General features: G+C 40.3%; 1 protein-coding gene and 1 long non-coding RNA gene across 11 annotated transcripts in view; one reads left to right on the plus strand and one right to left on the minus strand.

Annotated features, from left to right (window-relative positions):
* Positions 1–16,507, plus strand: part of LOC309646717 — a 400,316-nt gene extending 383,809 nt beyond the window's left edge. Inside the window, exon 2 of the long non-coding RNA XR_014255557.1 lies at positions 16,201–16,507. This is a non-coding gene — a long non-coding RNA (uncharacterized lncRNA). The remainder of the gene's footprint in view (positions 1–16,200) is intronic.
* The window catches only part of WASHC5 (WASH complex subunit 5), a 56,405-nt gene that overhangs the window by 11,084 nt on the left and 28,186 nt on the right, over positions 1–17,135 (minus strand). For 9 of the 10 annotated variants that reach the window (XR_014255484.1, XR_014255485.1, XM_082433134.1 and 6 more), the window contains 11 exons: positions 16,047–16,157; positions 14,944–15,084; positions 13,819–13,899; positions 10,205–10,306; positions 8,959–9,138; positions 7,696–7,820; positions 4,841–5,003; positions 4,353–4,455; positions 4,184–4,263; positions 1,685–1,788; positions 769–898 (listed from right to left, as the gene is read on the minus strand). Coding sequence is in view for 8 of the 10 variants with exons in the window: in XM_082433134.1 (XP_082289260.1) it covers positions 769–898; positions 1,685–1,788; positions 4,184–4,263; positions 4,353–4,455; positions 4,841–5,003; positions 7,696–7,820; positions 8,959–9,138; positions 10,205–10,306; positions 13,819–13,899; positions 14,944–15,084; positions 16,047–16,157 (1,320 nt within the window). In the remaining 2 variants the exon portion in view is untranslated. The remainder of the gene's footprint in view (positions 1–768; positions 899–1,684; positions 1,789–4,183; positions 4,264–4,352; positions 4,456–4,840; positions 5,004–7,695; positions 7,821–8,958; positions 9,139–10,204; positions 10,307–13,818; positions 13,900–14,943; positions 15,085–16,046; positions 16,158–17,135) is intronic. The other variant, XM_082433136.1, reaches the window with a different exon arrangement.

The following is a 17,135-nucleotide window of genomic DNA, read 5'->3' on the forward strand; positions in this document are numbered from 1 at the left end:
ACATTTAATGGGACCGCGTTGAGATCAAGTGACAGCACCCACGGTGGGGTTAACACAGTGCTTGGCACATAATTACAAAACGTTAGCTGCTATTTAGGTTCATAATTTTTTACCCCAAACCCAGGGGACTGTATAGATTTCACAATTTCATATTACAATAAAGATTTTAGAAAGGTAATATAGAGTCTAGGGTAACAACCTGTAATGAAAGTTATCAGTATTTCGGCATCAAAACATGAAAATTCACAGGAGTATAAACAGCCTCAAGTCAGTTTGGGACAGGTTTTGGCACCAAGTGAGATCTGGCACCAACTTGTGGAAAAACCTTTCAGTTCTCAGAGGTTTATGGAGATCAGCATTGCAGAAAAGAACTTGTGGCCCCAGACCGTGATTGTGATTACTGTCAGCCACAGAGGGAAGTATCTTTGGGCAAGAAGGATCAATGCCACCATTTAGTTGCAATTCAAATACCAAACCGCAGAGAAACCTAAAACGAATCTCCTATAGATATAGCACTTTTCACTTTTCAATGAGTTCTGACAAACACTGTATCACTTGATTCCCACAGCCCCGAGTCAGGCAGGGAAGGTGTGATCATCCTCGTGTTACATGTGGGAAACGGGAACCCAGAAAGGTTGGGAACACAAGAGAAGGGAGGCTCCAGGATGGGAAGCAGGTCCTCCCAGTACCTGAGCACAGTGATCTGGGCCAGATCGCCTTAAGTACACCCTGTCCCCCAACGCACCATCATACATTTTAATCGCTAACCTTGTTCAGTGGGTTGTGGATGCCAGCTGCCTCCAGGTAGGCTGTGATTTCATATAAGAGTGTGTTATCTTCTTTGGGGTAAGGAAGTGAAGGGTCCTGATAGTGGGCTTCAATATCTGCTAGGAGAGCCCTAGATGAAGGGAAAAAAAAACAAAAACCAAAACAACAGTGATAAACATTAGAGATAAAATGAATCTAGACAACAGTTAATACAAGCTATGATCTTCCAGGGATTCAGTGTCCTCATCTGTAAAACAAGGGCTTGATCCTTCTAATTCTCAATTTCCATACCTGTGATTGGTTATAAATGGAAAATGTGACCTAGAATTACATTAGCTTTTGGAGTTCACCCAAATCAAATGCTTTCACCATTCCAAGTTTCATGAATTGACTGAACTATTTTCACTACCTACTTTGTCAGAAGCACTGACTTTGTGACCAAGAAGCACAGGTTATTTATCTTTAAGCAGGAGGCTCAAAATGAGAGCAAGCTGCTGCAGAGGCAAAGGGTGCGGCTGTGCACCAGGACGTGTTCTCACAGCCACACCTGGGCATCAGTGAGCTTCCACCCACCCTCAGGAGAATTAGTGACTCAGTCCTGTGGAAAGCCAGGTGTGGATTTTGGTAATAACTGCCTTCTCAATCTGTGCAAGTACCTAGCATGGTGTCTGGTGTGTATTAAGTGATCAATATATGTTGGCTGAATAAACGAATCTCTTAAAAAAAAAAAAAAAAAAGTGAGAAAGAGACAGACCAAGACAGATTTGATTACCTGTGGGAAGAAAGCCTATAAATTCAGAGAGCCTTCTCACTCAAGAAGAACTTAAAAGAGTAGGTATTGAACAAGAAACTGGAATGCTAATTGATGATGAACAATCCAGGCCCACAGCTGGCTGTTTCAAATGCCGGCACTTACTTATTCAGATTCTCCAAAGCAGCTGCCAGATGTTTGGAGTCAAACCGACATGAATAATTTAATTCATTGGCAATCTGCTGTCTCAGAATCTGCATCTGCCCAACCTGTGAACAAGCAAGAGAAAGAACAGGTAAAATACATAAGCATTTCAAAGTGATAGTGAGGAGACAAACAAAAAGATGACAATTTTTTATTGGAAGGATCACAACATTCTAAAGAAAAATTCAAGCATTTCCTGGACTGGCTTTATGGCTAAGGCCAGCATCATCCCTAACGGAGCAGAGGACCCTTCAAGAAATGTCTGGAGAGATTCCTGTACACCAACTTCAAAATAGCCCTGACGTCTAACAGTTTACAAACTGATCCATTAATGCTCAATTGTCCATGGATTAAAGGTGTGTGTTTTGAAGCTCTATTTTTGATCTTCTGGAATAAATTCTCCATGTTCAGTAGCCACTAATGAGAAGCCCTACTTCCTTTATTTGTCCTAAACTGAAATTTCTCAAGTCCTAAGGATGTCCTTTCACTTTAATATTCGGTCAATATAAGGCTTATATTACAGATCAAGAAATAGTCTTGATTACAGATCAAGAAATAGTCTAGGTAATAAAATAATCTACATACAATCTTCCAAGAAGGCCCTTCTAACAATGATAACCCCGAATCCAGAGGTTCTTAACCTTTTGTTGGCACCTTGGACCTCTTAAGGAATCTAGTGAAGACTATGGACATTGTCTCAGAATAATTCTTTTGAATGTACGAAATAAAACATACAGGATAACAATGGAAGCCAATTGTAACAAAATGTAATTCGCAAGCTATTAAAAGAATGGATTTCTGACCTGGAGTTATGCTAACATGGTGGATCAACCATTGTAATTTCCAAGTAGTGATGAGCATAAAGGATATTTGGAGGTATCCATGGCGACTGTCAGGTGTCAGGGAACTATCTTTGGGTCAGTTTGAGGTAAGAGTTCAGCTGGCTCTGACAAGTTCAATTTGTTGGTATCATAAAGTCAACAGTATACCCTAACTTTTTATGCAGTAAATTCCTTTTCTTTTCTAGAAAAGCTATCCCTAAAAGATTAGCAAAGGGGAGAGGAGGAATAGGAAGGGAGGTTGTTTAGTAATGACGGCAACAATAAAGAAGATATGAACACATTTCCTCTGAGTTGTTGGGAGCAGAGAAAGGAAAAAAAAAAAGTGGTCTTCTCTAAGAGCGAAGAAAAGGTATCATTTAGATAAATGGAGCTTATAACAGTTAAAAGTGTCAAACGACCTCGAATGTACTACCTTCGACCACTGTTCTTACGAGGCTATTCTACTTATGTCAAGAAAATAAAAGTCAATCCAAAAAAATGTTATTTGTAAGTAAGAAACCTTTTATTAATAGAAAACTATTATTATTTAAAAATCAGAATAGGGCAAGGCCACGAAAACAGTGGGTTCTTCCAGGCCACTCAAAAATGTCCCTCCAACCTTGTATCTGCCCATATAATTCCTTGCTTAATTCTAGATACTCTATGTCAAGGATTCCCTAGAAAATACCAATCTGGAAATGGAAACAGAAATAAAGGCAGTTTTATGTAACTTTTAACTTTTTAAAATAAGATCCTGGAGAGGTTAAGGAGCCTGGGGAGGTGATAAGCTCATTCTACCTATTTGTTCGCCTATTAGAGAGCTTTGGACTGTCACTCTTTCTCTGTGATTTCTCTAGAGCTGCACTGACCAAGACAGCAGCCACTGGCTGCCTGTGGTTGTTTAAATTTAAACGATTAAAATGAAATAAAATTTGAAATTCAGGCCCTCACTCCCCACAAGCCACGTTCTAAGCGCCCAACAGCTCCATGTGGATAGTGGCTGCTGTCACTGTTGAACAGCACAAGTATTTCCATGCTGTTCCAGATTATTATGCCCATTTAGTGACTGCAGGTTCCCTAATTCAAGACAAAAAGACAAATTGGTCCTTGGGGGTTTTATGTAAAGATCAGTGATTTAGACACAAGACTTGGCTACTACTGAATTACCAGCAATTATTGATACAACTAACAGTGGTCCATAATAGTCACTGGGAAACCTCCGAAGCCTCTTCTAAGCGTCTCTGTAATCTCTCTTGGCTTCCTACAGAGGTGAGACGCAGGCCAGTCCAGACTAGGGTGGCAAACTGACAGCAGCTCATTAATGAACTTGTTACATAAGGATGGAGTATAGCTGAGGGAGGAAAACTTCTATTTCCTTCTGTGAAAGCACCTCTTGCCAAAAGTCACTTCAAAATGAAAGTTTTCTTCAGTGAAAGAAAAACAATAAATAGGCCAATGAAAAGCACAGTCAAGAACAGCCAAAGATCAAAAGAACTTAGAAATAATGACAAACTGAAGTGCTGTGTTTTTGTTTTGATGGCCAAAGAAAGAAGAGTAGCTTTCTTTGGGCAACCAAGTTACAAGAAAATAATAATTAAAAAACCATAGCCTTGCTTCTCCCCTCTCTCCCACAACATACCTTCATGATAGCTTCCAGATAAGCGGTCCATATCTTCTGTGTTTTGGCAATGGCGGAAAAATAAATTTTATTCGAATTTGCTGAAAGGTTAAAATATCATTTTTCTATTTAGTAACTTTGGAAAGGCTACAGAGTTCTCTCTACCTCACCCTCGTTTTAGAACACTTACCTACAATGCTTTTTAGGGGGCTGAGGGCATTCATGAGGGTTTTTAAAGTATCCTGCACAGTTCTGTCTCGCAAGATAATTTTCTGAAACATGCTGAGGAAATTCTAAAACAAGAAGGCATGATCGAAGAGCAAAACATAATGAATAAATACTCCAGTTAACTAAAATGCTATGTAGAACACAAACTAGCCTCATTCACACAATGCTACAGATAGGATGACGGGGAAGCAGCAACTTCCGGTTCCCATCAGAAACACCCCGTTATGAGGGGCTGCTGGTTCCCAAGATGAAATTCACAAGAACAGTCCACCCATAAAAATACTGTGCTGGCCAAAGAAACTCCAGTTTATTCTCAGTTCTTATCTATTTAACAGGAGTCATATATACATGCCTGATATCAGTCTAGGAAAGCACAAAAGAAAGGTTAAACCATCTACTCTCTTCTCCGCTGGGGTAGAAGAAAACACGCATGAATGCCAAAAGGCTCACCTGTAACTCTTTGACAATCATAAAGCACAGAAGCCTGTCTAACCCGTTCAGACCGAAAGTCCCCAAGGTGTTCTGGATTTCTGAGAAGAGGCGGCTGCTGGTCACCTCTTGATGGGTTTTCATATCATACCAAGTGTTCAGCTGGTCAATGTGGCATGTCGTTCTAAAACAAAAACAAAACAAACTCAAAACCCAAAAGCAGCTCAGAATTCATCCTGAAGGGATGTGGGATGCAATAGGATTAGGGGCACTGGATGGGAAGAACAATGGTTTCATGATTTGCGCTTTAATAACCTCTGCATCTAGGCACCCAAGACATCTCACGGTGAACGTTCACTGGGCCAGGAAGGCAAAATTCAGTTAAATCACCTCTTCCTGCCCTTGCTATGTCACCAGCTTGACCGCTTCATTTCCACTGGGTTGGGCTGTTGTTTGGAGTCATGTCTTGAGGACAAGGCTAGATTCAGCCATCAGGCTGGAAGGCTTTAGAGCCCCATTGTCTCTCTGGAGGGTCTTTCTTTAAATATCCAGAGACTAGGGACAAAACAGAGTCTTGTGTCATTTCCAATTTGGTAAGAAAGGAACTTTGAATCCTTGTGTCCTCACATCTGAGACTATGATGACGAAGCCATTTCCTCTCTCCTCCCAGTTCTGGTCATTGACCAGCGATCCCCTTTTAGACCCAGGAGTGTGACGATGGCAATGATAACAACCAAAATCATGTACCGAGCGTTTCCTATGTGTCAGGCGCTGGGCCAAGGCCTTTCCGTGCGCTCACTCTTCATCCTCAGAATAGCTGTGATGTACGAGCTGTCTGACCTTCATTTTATAGATGAAATAACCGAGGCTTCCAACACCATGCCCATAACCACCATTTTAATGGTTCTCAAATGTTGGCATAGGGACCTTAAATCACTGGTAGAGCATGTTAAAAAACAGACGCCCAGATCCCGTTTCTGGAGAGCTGGATTGGGTAGGTCTGGGGTGGAGTCCCAGCCTCTACCTTCAACAGCCTCCACAAAATGATATGTCCCCAATCCTAAGAGCCAATACGTATCTTTACTGAAATGAGGCTTGGGAGGGAATTAAAAGGGGCTCGGGAGCTAGGGGATTTTAAATTTGGAAGTCAGTGGAAGAACAAGATGACTTCCAGAGCCACAGCCTTCTTTCAGGCTTCCAAGTGTCCTGCTTCCACCACTCAGTGCTCGCACTTTGAATGCGTCCGTTGAGAGGCTCCCAATTTTGATGATGAAATCATATATGACATGGAAATCCCAATCATGCTTAATCCTTTCTGCCAGTATTAACACGGCACTAAGTGAGTTAGGCAGACAGTTTCTAGGAGGGCTTCGGTGATCAACCCATGGGTGCCCAAGAGGAGTCACAAAGCGTTTCGGATCATTTACACTTTCTGGCCCATGAGGCATAGACAGAACTCATTTCTGCTGAAGGTGACATCTGGTTTGTCAAGCTTCATAAGTTTCGAGAGACAAAATCAGCCTGAATTTGAAGGTAGTATAAAAGAAGACATGTGATAAGGGCATTTAACTTACACAAAGTCAACTATGCACACACAGCTGAACTGAAAAAGAGAAATCATCTTTCCCTGAGTAACCACACCAGGCGGAATGACTGAGCAAGCACGGCCCAGGGGTGAACATAAGACAGCAGGCAGGAGCCTGCTTTCCCCTTCGTTGGGCTTAGTACCAACTGCTTCATCAGAGGCTCAACTGAAAAAACATGAGGAAAACTAGCTCAGCTGGACTTCTGAGACAGGCAGCGTCAAGCATCCACTGTGGTGCCCACCTGAAATATTCTCAGGGCTGTTTTGATTATATGAGATTTTCACCCATGTGACTGTATATAAACTGGGAGTCACTGCTGCAAGTCTGCCCTTGAATGACACATGCTTTAACAGTTGGGCTCTGGAGTCAGAGCACCTGATGTGTATTCTGGGTCCACTGTTTATTAACTTCTGGGCAAGTGATTGAGCTTTTCTGTGCCTCAGTTACTTTGTCTTTAACATGGGATGAATAACAATGCCTACCCCTTAAGACTGTTATGATGAGTAAGTAAAGGGAGGTGTGCCAGGGGCTAGGAAGAGTGCACAAGATGAGTGCTCAAGAAATGCTGGTCCTGGGACTTCCCTGGTGGCGCAGTGGATAAGACTCTGCGATCCCAATGCAGGGGGCCCAGGGTCGATCCCTCGTCAGGGAACTAGATCCTACATGCACCGCAACTAAGAGTTCACATGCTGAAACTAAGGAGCTGGTGAGCCGCAACTAAGAGCCCGCATGCCAGAACTAAGGAGCCCACGTGCTGCAACTAACGGACCTGCCTGCCGCAACTAAGACCTGGTGCAACCAAATAAATAAATATTAAAAAAAAATTCTGGTCCTTACGCAAAAGTGCCTGGGTGGGGCTAAGAAACAAGGAGGTCATCTTAAAAGGTCAGGGTCTGAGCTGTCAAGTGCAAGAGCCAGTGACTGCAATGCAGGAGTGTGTCATAAGTACACAGGCACAGAGGAGCAATTTGGAATTTTAAAAGTTTTAATAAACCAGAGAGTCCACAGACCCAGGTGAGTAAAATGTTAGCCGGAAAGCAAGAGAAGCAAAGACTAAAATAAGAGGTGGCCAAACAGACTTTATAATTGTTTTCATCTATATGTCTTTGGACTGGGGTCTCCTCAGTCACACTGAGGAAAATATGCAGTCTCAGAAAAAGTGAAGTTAATAAACCCATTAGAAAGGCTCCAATTGTGGCAGGAACAAGGGTGTGATCTAAGTAGATGTGATACACGTTTAGAGACACTGTCTATGGCGTTCAAAGCCCAGTGGAATTCAGATACACCTACTTTGGGTCCGTGATCCTCAAGATTTCTCTGCAGAGTCTACCAATAAATGTTACGGACTCATCCACAGGGGTAAACTTTGGTATTGGAATATGTGTGGACTGGTACATACTTTGCCAGTCTTGAATCTAGAAAAAAAAAAAAAGAACCCCAAGAACATAAATATTTAGTACATCTTTGATAAGGTAACCTACTTATCCTTTTCCCACATAGTTTTACAAAGACAATATTGCATGAACAGTGAATATAAATGTTCCTTGATTCTGAAGAAGAAATTTTAAAAATTATATTAATAGCCTCTCAGAAATGCCACATATAATATATATATAAAAAAGAAATTCCTGTGAAAAAGTGAAGTGATTGAGGAGAAGTGGAAAAAGACAAGAATTTCTGGCTTTCTGTCTTATAAGTTAACATGTATCAATGTAATAATAAAATCAAAAATATAAGGCTGGAAGATACATAATCTTTTGAAAATGTCACCTGAATCATGTCAGTCACCTAATTAAAAACTTGCAGAGTGGCTCCTTGTTAACTACCAACTAGAAATCAATCTTCTCAGCTGTGACACTTAAGAATTTGGTGCTCAAATAACCCAATAAAAAAATAGGCAAAGGACGAATGGACATTTCTCCAAAGAAGATATACAAATGGTCAATAAGGACATGAAAAGATGCTCAACATCATTAGTCACGAGGGAAATGCAGATCAAAACTGCAACGAGATACCATTTACACACACTGGGATGGCTATAATTTTCTTAAAAAAAGGAAATTAACAAGTGTTGGCGAGGATGTGGAAAAACTAGAACCCTCAGACACTACTGGTGGGAATGAACAAATGGTGCAGGAACTGTGGGAAACAGCTTGGTGGTTTATAAGTTAAATGCAGAATTACTAAATGACCCAGCAATTCTGCTCTTAGGTATACACTCTGATCAACCCAGCTGACCTCCTAAGTCTTTGGAACTCCTGATCACTCAAGTTATAACGACTACACCAGACAGCTTCATTCTGTAGCCATTTAATTAAGTCTGCTTTCTCCTTAGGACAGTAAATTCTGAGAGGTGAGGTGTCATATAAACTTTTCTGTGACCCTCACAGCTCCTGAAGGTACTCTGAAGGTATTCGTGACTGTGTAGTGGTTACTGATTTTTAGTAACTATTTAAATAAACTTTGTTGTTGGCATTTCTGAGGTTTGGGGCATGTATGGGGCATGTCAGAAGTAACAAATAGAGTCAAGAATATTAAAATCTATTTAGATACCTTTGTTCTTAAGAAGTTATTACACTCTTGTTCCACATTGTAATTTATAATACGAGATACTTCTTCCTGCCAAATCTTCAGACCGTAAATGTTGACATAGTCCTGAATGTATTCAAAAGAACGATGGAACCCATCCATGGTAGCTCCCAGCTCTTTCAGCTTTGGCATCAATTCACTTGGCTGTGCAAAATAAGAAACAGAAACCTATTATATTGGCATAGACTGTCAACCCCTAATACCTACATTAGACTTTAAAGGATACCCCAAGTGAGAGACCGCAGTGACGGTTTGGGACAGCTCTGGAAATACTCATTTCCTACCTCATCTAGGAGGAATGGTAATTTATGCCAGACATCCAGAAAGAAAAGATTTCATTCATTTGGAAAGAAAGCCTCATATAAAAGAATATATAAAAACTGAATATCAGTGATTTCTCTCATATCATTTGATGACTCTAATCTTAAGAGTTAAAACATTTTAAATTGAATTTACTGACGTGAAAAGCACTCTAGATGTAAATTTCAGGCCCATTCTTTTTCTCTTGAGAAAAATGACCACATTCCCAAAAAGATCAAGCAAAAGAAAAAACTACAGCCTTTATAGTGCCAATCTGTTTTAGGTTTTTTTTTTTTTTTTTTTTAAGTATTTTTTATTTATTTATTTATTTATTTATTTTTGGCTGTGTTAGGTCTTCGTTTCTGTGCGAGGGCTTTCTCTAGTTGTGGCGAGCGGGGGCCACTCTTCATCGCAGTGCACGGGCCTCTCATTATCGCGGCCTCTCTTGTTGTGGAGCACAGGCTCCAGACGCGCAGGCTCAGTAATTGTGGCTCACGGGCCCAGTTGCTCCACAGCATGTGGGATCTTCCCAGACCAGGGCTCGAACCCATGTCCCCTGCATTGGCAGGCAGATTCTCAACCACTGCGCCACCAGGGAAGCCTTGTTTTAGGTTTAACAAATTCTTTTCGCTATGAGAAGGAACCCGGAATCATAAACATCAGTTTAATTCTTAAACTTGGGGATCAACAGGTGAAGGAAAGGACTGGTTTTAAAAAGGATTTTCTTATAATATGAATGGATTATAATATAGGATCAAAAAGCGTATCAATTGATTGTACTGAACATGATATAGTAGATATATGTTAGAAGGTAGGAAAGGTCTTGTTCATAACAGTTAAAAATGGTGTTCTAGAACATTTTGCAAGCCGAGTAGAGGGAAAGGACAGACCCACTTTGGTGATCTGGTACCTTGGCTCGAGGGTTGAAGATCAATCCCCTATGAAGAGCGAAAGCCACACGCTTAACCAGCTCCTTCCTTATTCCGTCCTCCAGCAGTTGTTTTGGGTCCACCTAAGTGCAAATCGAAAAGCAATAAATGCCAGGAAGGAAAAGCTCAGTCCTGAAGAAATCCGGAGGAAAGATAGTTTCCAGAATCCGTAGGGGAGCACTTTCCTATCTCATTACTTGACAATTAGGATTTCTTTTTTGATTTTGTGAAGCTTGGAAAGAATTATTAAAACCTGTCACCTCTGTAGGACTTGGTTTACCTCAGTAAAATTCATGATAATTTTACAACATGACATTTCAAAGATGGTGGGTATGGAAAGTTTTAAACTGCCTCACATTTTAATCATTTCATTAAAAGTTAAAAGTGCCTCTTCTCATCACCAGGAGGAGGTGGTAGATTGAAGGGCCTGCATCTGAATTCAGTGCACATGTCTCCTGTGGAAGTTATCTAAGGGCATCTATAGTCATATGAGCAAAATCAAGTTTGGGGTTGGACCACTCTGAAGATTTAACAATTCTCTTTTCTTTCGGCATTCTTGGGATGCTGTTTGTAATTAGGGAGATGAAATAGGAAAGCAACTCTGCTATCTAGCTACATAGCTTATTTTGCTGATTCTTTTTTTCTGTAATGAGAAAGCTTTTGTTATTCCCTAAAAAACAGTCTCCTGTCAAATCCATAAAACATCAAATAGTTTTAACACACTCCTTTGAATTCCGAGACTTGTTTTACTTTTAAATTTGTCAAGAGCTATTATTTTAAAAGTTATAAAGACAATTGATGTGTTCCATCTGGGTTTGATGATATTTAAATTTCAAGGAAGATAATTGGAATGAAAAAGTTGCTGAAAATACAAAAGCCAGAGGAACCTGTTGGACTGCAGCGTGACCATGCAATCAGTAAGAGCCAGGCTGTGTAGAAATAACAGGTCAAAAGCCTTGGGTTCTTCAATAGACAAATTGTAAGGAAAGAAAGGAATGAGGGAGAAATCTGAGGAGTAAATCAGCCTTAAAAAGACGTATATTTTTTGAATGGCAAGTCTGAACTAGAGTGTCTAGAAATTTATTTTTGGATAATAAAACTAAACAGAGAGACTGGGATTAGGTCAAGGCCCATGAGGAGGATCCTGTGGTGGGAGCTGGCTGCATTATATCTCTGGGCTTGAGCGGTGGTGAGAATGAGTGGTCTTTACCTTATAACAACCAATCAAGCTACATAATCGTTTCTGTAGTTTTCAGCATCTGTGCTCTATTTTACAAGAGAAAGGTAAATGATAAATAAACATAGTCAATGAGAACAAAATCAAAGAAGTAACATGAAGTTTCCAAAGAAATATTCCTTATAAAAACAGATTAAGTGGAAAAGAGTTAAATGTTTTATGAATCTCACGGTCTTAAATGGCTCTACCCAATTCTTCCTAGACTTCCACCAGTCTGTGGAGTGCCCCCCGGGAAGGGAAAGACCCCTTCACACAGCCCCTTCCTCGCAGTTCTGTCCACACCGCCTGTGGTTAACAACAGTTAGTAGTTTTCATATGGGTCCTCCGGACCGTCCTCTATTAATTTATATACGTATCTGTCCGTAAATATATTTAATTAAAGAAACTATATGGGATCGTAATACATACATATACATACACACTCTGTTCTGCAATTGCTTTTTTCACTTTACGTTTTGGAAATCTCCTAGTGGCAAGTTCCTTTTGAATGGCAGCAAAGCAATCCACAGTATGAATGCACCATGATATATTTAGCCATTCTCTTACTCATAAAATGTCTAGGTTACTTCTATTTTTTTGGCTACATCTAACAATGAACATTATATGCATATCCCTGTGTATATCTCACTTGTTTTAAGTCATATTAACTCAAGTGAATTTAAACTCTTTGTAAGGGTTTGAAATAGATCCTCAACATTCAAAGGTTAAAGATTAGTGAAAGCCACGGGATCCCACAAAAAGCCCTGAGTTGTTTAACTGCCAGAGACAGTCTACTAAGTTTGAATGAGGTCAAGATGATATTCCCTCTGCTTTTATTATCTGAAAGATTCTGGCAAAAGACTTACATTTTTCTTAAGCAATCCTTTCTTTGATAATTCTTGCTAGTTATTAGGTTTTATTACATCCTACTGGTCACTCTGCATTTAAGACTAACCGGGTCCTAGGATTTATCATCATTTAAGGGTGAGTTAGGAGTGATAACCTGTGTGTGTACTCTCTGAATATCAACTGAATTAAACTGGCACCAGGCCTAAAGCATGTTTAATAGATTCTATTAATATTCCAGGGCTACAATGGTATTTCTTTAACACATTTCCAGAAACCACATGGTAACGTTCTGTTTCTATTTAGGTTCATTTCCTATATTTTCTTGGATTTCATTAACACAAATGTTATATCGATGAAAATTTTTTAAAAAATCAGAAATGTTAAGATTTTGCTGATATCAGACAAATGGAAAAATAAATAAAAGCACCATGAACTGTGTGAGTGGGCACATCACTAGTCATTTTAGGACTACAAATTAAAACCACAATGAGATACCACCTTAGACCCCTTTGGAGAACAAAAATTTGAAAGTGGATAATGGCAAGTATTGGCAAAAATGGGGGAAGATACACAGGAAACAAGTCATGTGAGGAGGCACTCTGGCATTATTTAGACAAATTAAGTACAAATGTGCCCTAAGACTCAGTGACCCACTCCTGGGCAAGCAGATTTCAGAGCAATTCTTACACAGGTCTGTGCTAGGAACATGTTCAGAGATGCTCATCTTGACACTGTTTATAGTAACAGGAAGCACAGGTGTGAAAATGAGTGGCATAGGTGTCTGTGCCCTGTGGAACAGTTAAGTAAAATGTGGAATTCTCTGCAGCAGTAAGAAGTAACCAACTACCAGATCCACAGCAACATAAATTAACTTCAAAGCAGTAACTAGTGAGAAAAGTTGTAAAGAGAATGAGACTTAGAGAAGAATATGATTTAGATAAATCAAAACCATGTGCATACATAAAATAACACCACTTGCTAAAAATAAGGATACTTGCATATTTATGGACAGAAATCAAACATACAGAGTGGATGCTATGGGGCATGGGGATGGGCGTGGGCATCCAGGAGAAGAGAAAGAAAAAAAATAAGAGAGTAGCTTGCATTCATCAGTGATGGCAACGGTCTATGGTCAGAGGGGTACAATGATCTCAGCTCTCTGCACCTGGGGTGCGGTATAAAAATACTAAAAAGAAAGAAAGGTTGCAGGCAGGGAGGGGAGAAACAGTGACTGAGCAAGCTACTTTGCCTAAGGGAATTGAACTATTTTGTTTTCTTTGTTATTACAAAAATTCAATAAAACAGATTTTTATTAGAGTTAAGGAACTCCTGGGTGTTATGAAAAAATAAGGATTATAATGCTGTCTCTTCCTCTGTCAATAAATGAGTAAAGTGAAGATGTGAAAGCTGCATGTGAAACAGCGAGAGGCATAAGATGGTAACACTACCCCCACAGGATAAATTCTGCAATAATCCAAAGGACGAAGACTCTTACTACGGGGCCACAAAGGCCAGCATTAAGACCATTACCTTGATGATGCCGACCAAAGTTGTTTTCATCATTAAGATGCCTTCAGTAAAAATGGAAATAGCATGAGTAAGCTTGGCAACCTTTAACAAAGAAAAAGAGGTTAATGAAGTACTTCTCATAAACGACCCATCACTTCTATGGGAAGCTAAAATAATTGACTAACAGTTCTGGAATGGGCAAAGACAAGAGAACAAGCGTGCAGCTTTAGGACACCTGTGTATACACGTCCTGGTCAGAAATGAGGTTCTGCGGTGTTGACCACTGTTAGACATACTGGGTGACTGAGTCAGAAGATGTTAAATCGTTCTTTACCCTTTGACCAATCATTTCCCCTTCTTTGGGCCTCAGCATTTCATGCGTAAGATGAAAGCAGGACTCAGTGATACGGATGATCCCTTCCAGAAAGAAAAGGCTCAAGGAGATTCTGAGAAGGTAATCTCCTTCTGCTGGCATCTACATTCTTTTCAAACAACACCAGGAGACATTGGTAAGGTTGACTGAGGCTATACTTTTGAGTTAGAATCAATGTAGAAATTCTGAGCTTGACAATCTCAATTCCTGATGTAATGTTTGGAGTTGTGTCAGAGGATATGAAATTGATGCTTGTTATCACATTTTCAAATTTCACTTGATTTTATTTTTCACATCTTTAAGTTCAGGGAAAAAGAGGTGTTTTGGGAAGAACAATTTCTAAGGCTGCTTAATTGTGGAGTGGCCTTAAAAGTCTGGCTGCAGGAAGTGGTTCATGGAATATGGATCATTTTGAACCACTGATTTTGTGTACAAAGCAGGAACTTGAATGGGAAAAGTCTAGGCAATGTAGCCCAAAGAGAAAAAAGGTTGATGTGCTGAGACTATTCAAAAGAAAAGTAACCCGCTGAGCTCTACTCCCTCTGAGAACATTCTGGCAGGCGAGGCCGTGAATGACACCAGGACAAGTTAACGAATGAAGGTATAATTGCACTGAAATGGCAAAACCTGGTTATTGTTGAGAGTGTGGAAAAATATCAATAAATCAGAATTGATCCGGTGGTCCTGGGGATATGGCAGGTGACACAGAGCTGTGCTATTTCATGGTTTGGGGGTTTAAACATCAAAAGGCAGAAGTCGAAGGGACACAGCACCTCGTATCGTGGGCCGAGCTGGGCATAGTCCCTCAGCTTGTCTTTGTCCAGCCGGGTCGGCACTTCAATGATATCGTGGGTCTGAAGCTTTATGATCTTTAGAAGGGAAGTAAACATGCTTTCCGGAATGATCTGCAAAACCTTTAATGAAAGGGAAAAGAGGAAAAAAACAAATGAACCTCTATTTTATTTCTTAGCTGGTAAATGGTATAGTGACAGTAGGCACGGTGCCCGTGTCTACGAACAGCACTTCGTCTGCAGGAAGGGATGCTAAGGGCCTCACAAGAGCTATTTTAACAACTGCTCTCAGGCACAGGGTTACTTTCCTTCAAACATTAACTGCTCACAGGATAGAGAGCTAATTCTCATAGAAATGATGCAAAAGATGTATCACTTCCACATTACAAATTTCTAAAAGGCTGAGGTTCAGAGATGTTATTAAGTAACATGGCTGTAGAGCCCTCAGCTAGTATGTGACACGGGAAAATTTTGAATCCAGGCCTGTCTGGCTCTATGCTACACCATAAGTTGTTGAAACAAGGACCAAAATGCTCCTGAAAACTTTGATTAAGTTCCAACTAGAATGTGCTGGATCTAGATCTGGCTCTTTTACCAACTATGACTTTGAAGAAGTCACCAAGATCTCTGTTTCTCAATCTCTACACCTATAAAATGGGGGTTAATACCATCAGCATTTAAAAAATAGGTATGAAAGTTCTTTGAAAGTAAAAACACAGCTGCACACCCACAGTACCGGTAAGAATAAGTTTATTTTCAGGTACTGCAAATTTCTGGAATTAAATTAAGAATAAGGGACAGGTATACAACACTATTATGTATAAAACAGATATATAACAAGGACCTGCTGCAGGGAACTATATTCAATGTCTTGAAATAACCTATAAATATGTAAAACTGAAGCACTTTCCTGTACACCTGAGGCTAACACAACATTGTAAATTAACTATACTTCAATTAAAAACAAAAAGGATAAGGGAAAGGAACACAGGTGTACTTTTTTCAGGGTCCCAAGCACATCATTTGTATTTAAAACAGCAGTCAGTTTGCCATTAAAATAAACATCACCTTGATGCATTTCTTACCTTTCTCACATAGGACACCAATTCGCCAGAATAATATTGAGAAACACTGAGAAGGTCAGGGCTATTTGCTTGATTAATACGGAGAAGGGGCAGGTCAAGGGCAGAGGCAAGCTGGAAGGAAAATAAGATATATCTGTTTCTCTGTTTCAAAAAGTCCTAGAGGGCTTCCCTGGTGGCACAGTGGTTGAGAATCTGCCTGCCAATGCAGGGGACAGGGGTTCGAGCCCTGGTCTGGGAAGATCCCACATGCCGCAGAGCAACTGGGCCCGTGAGCCACAATTACTGAGCCTGCGCGTCTGGAGCCTGCGCTCCGCAACAAGAGAGGCCGCGATAGTGAGAGGCCCGCGCATCGCGATGAAGAGTGGCCCCCGCTTGCCACAACTAGAGAAAGCCCTCGCACAGAAACGAAGACCCAACACAGCCATAAATAAAATAAAATAAATTTAAAAAAAAAAAAAAAAGTCCTAGAAATCTTTTTCCAGAAATAGTAACATACAACAAAACTCTTGGGCTTTGCCCGAAAGAGAGCAACAACTACTGAACTTCATCAGTGTCATTCATAGTTTCTGACAAGATACAGTTTTTAAAATGAGAGCCACCTGCTACGGCAGTGGTTCTCAGACTGTGGTCCCTGGACCAGCAGCAACAGCATCGCCTGAAACCTTGTCAGAGATGCTGATTCTCTGCCCCGTGCAGATTCACTTAGTCAGAAACGTCGGGGCTGGGGCCCAGCAATCTGGGCTGTGACAAGCCTTCCAGGTGATTCTCCTGCATGCTCAAATGTGAGCCACTGAGCTACAGAAGGCAGCTACTCCTCTATGGAAATCAGACATTCTGATTGATGGACTACCATATTGAGTCTAATCTAAGATGACATGGCTTGTAAGAAGTGCCATTATTTTATGCAGTGCTCAAAAAGAAAAAACATGCTGACAACTAAACTATGATATGCCATCAATTATACAACACATCCCAATTACAGAGATGTTAAAATATGAAAGTGCACCTCAGAATTGATATATATGGTAATTCCATCAGAAGACATTGAGTAAATTATTTGTTCATTTATCACGAAATGAAATTACCTTG

This window comes from Balaenoptera physalus (assembly GCF_965194825.1).
Source record: "Balaenoptera physalus genome assembly, chromosome: 17".
NCBI lineage: Eukaryota > Metazoa > Chordata > Mammalia > Artiodactyla > Balaenopteridae > Balaenoptera > Balaenoptera physalus.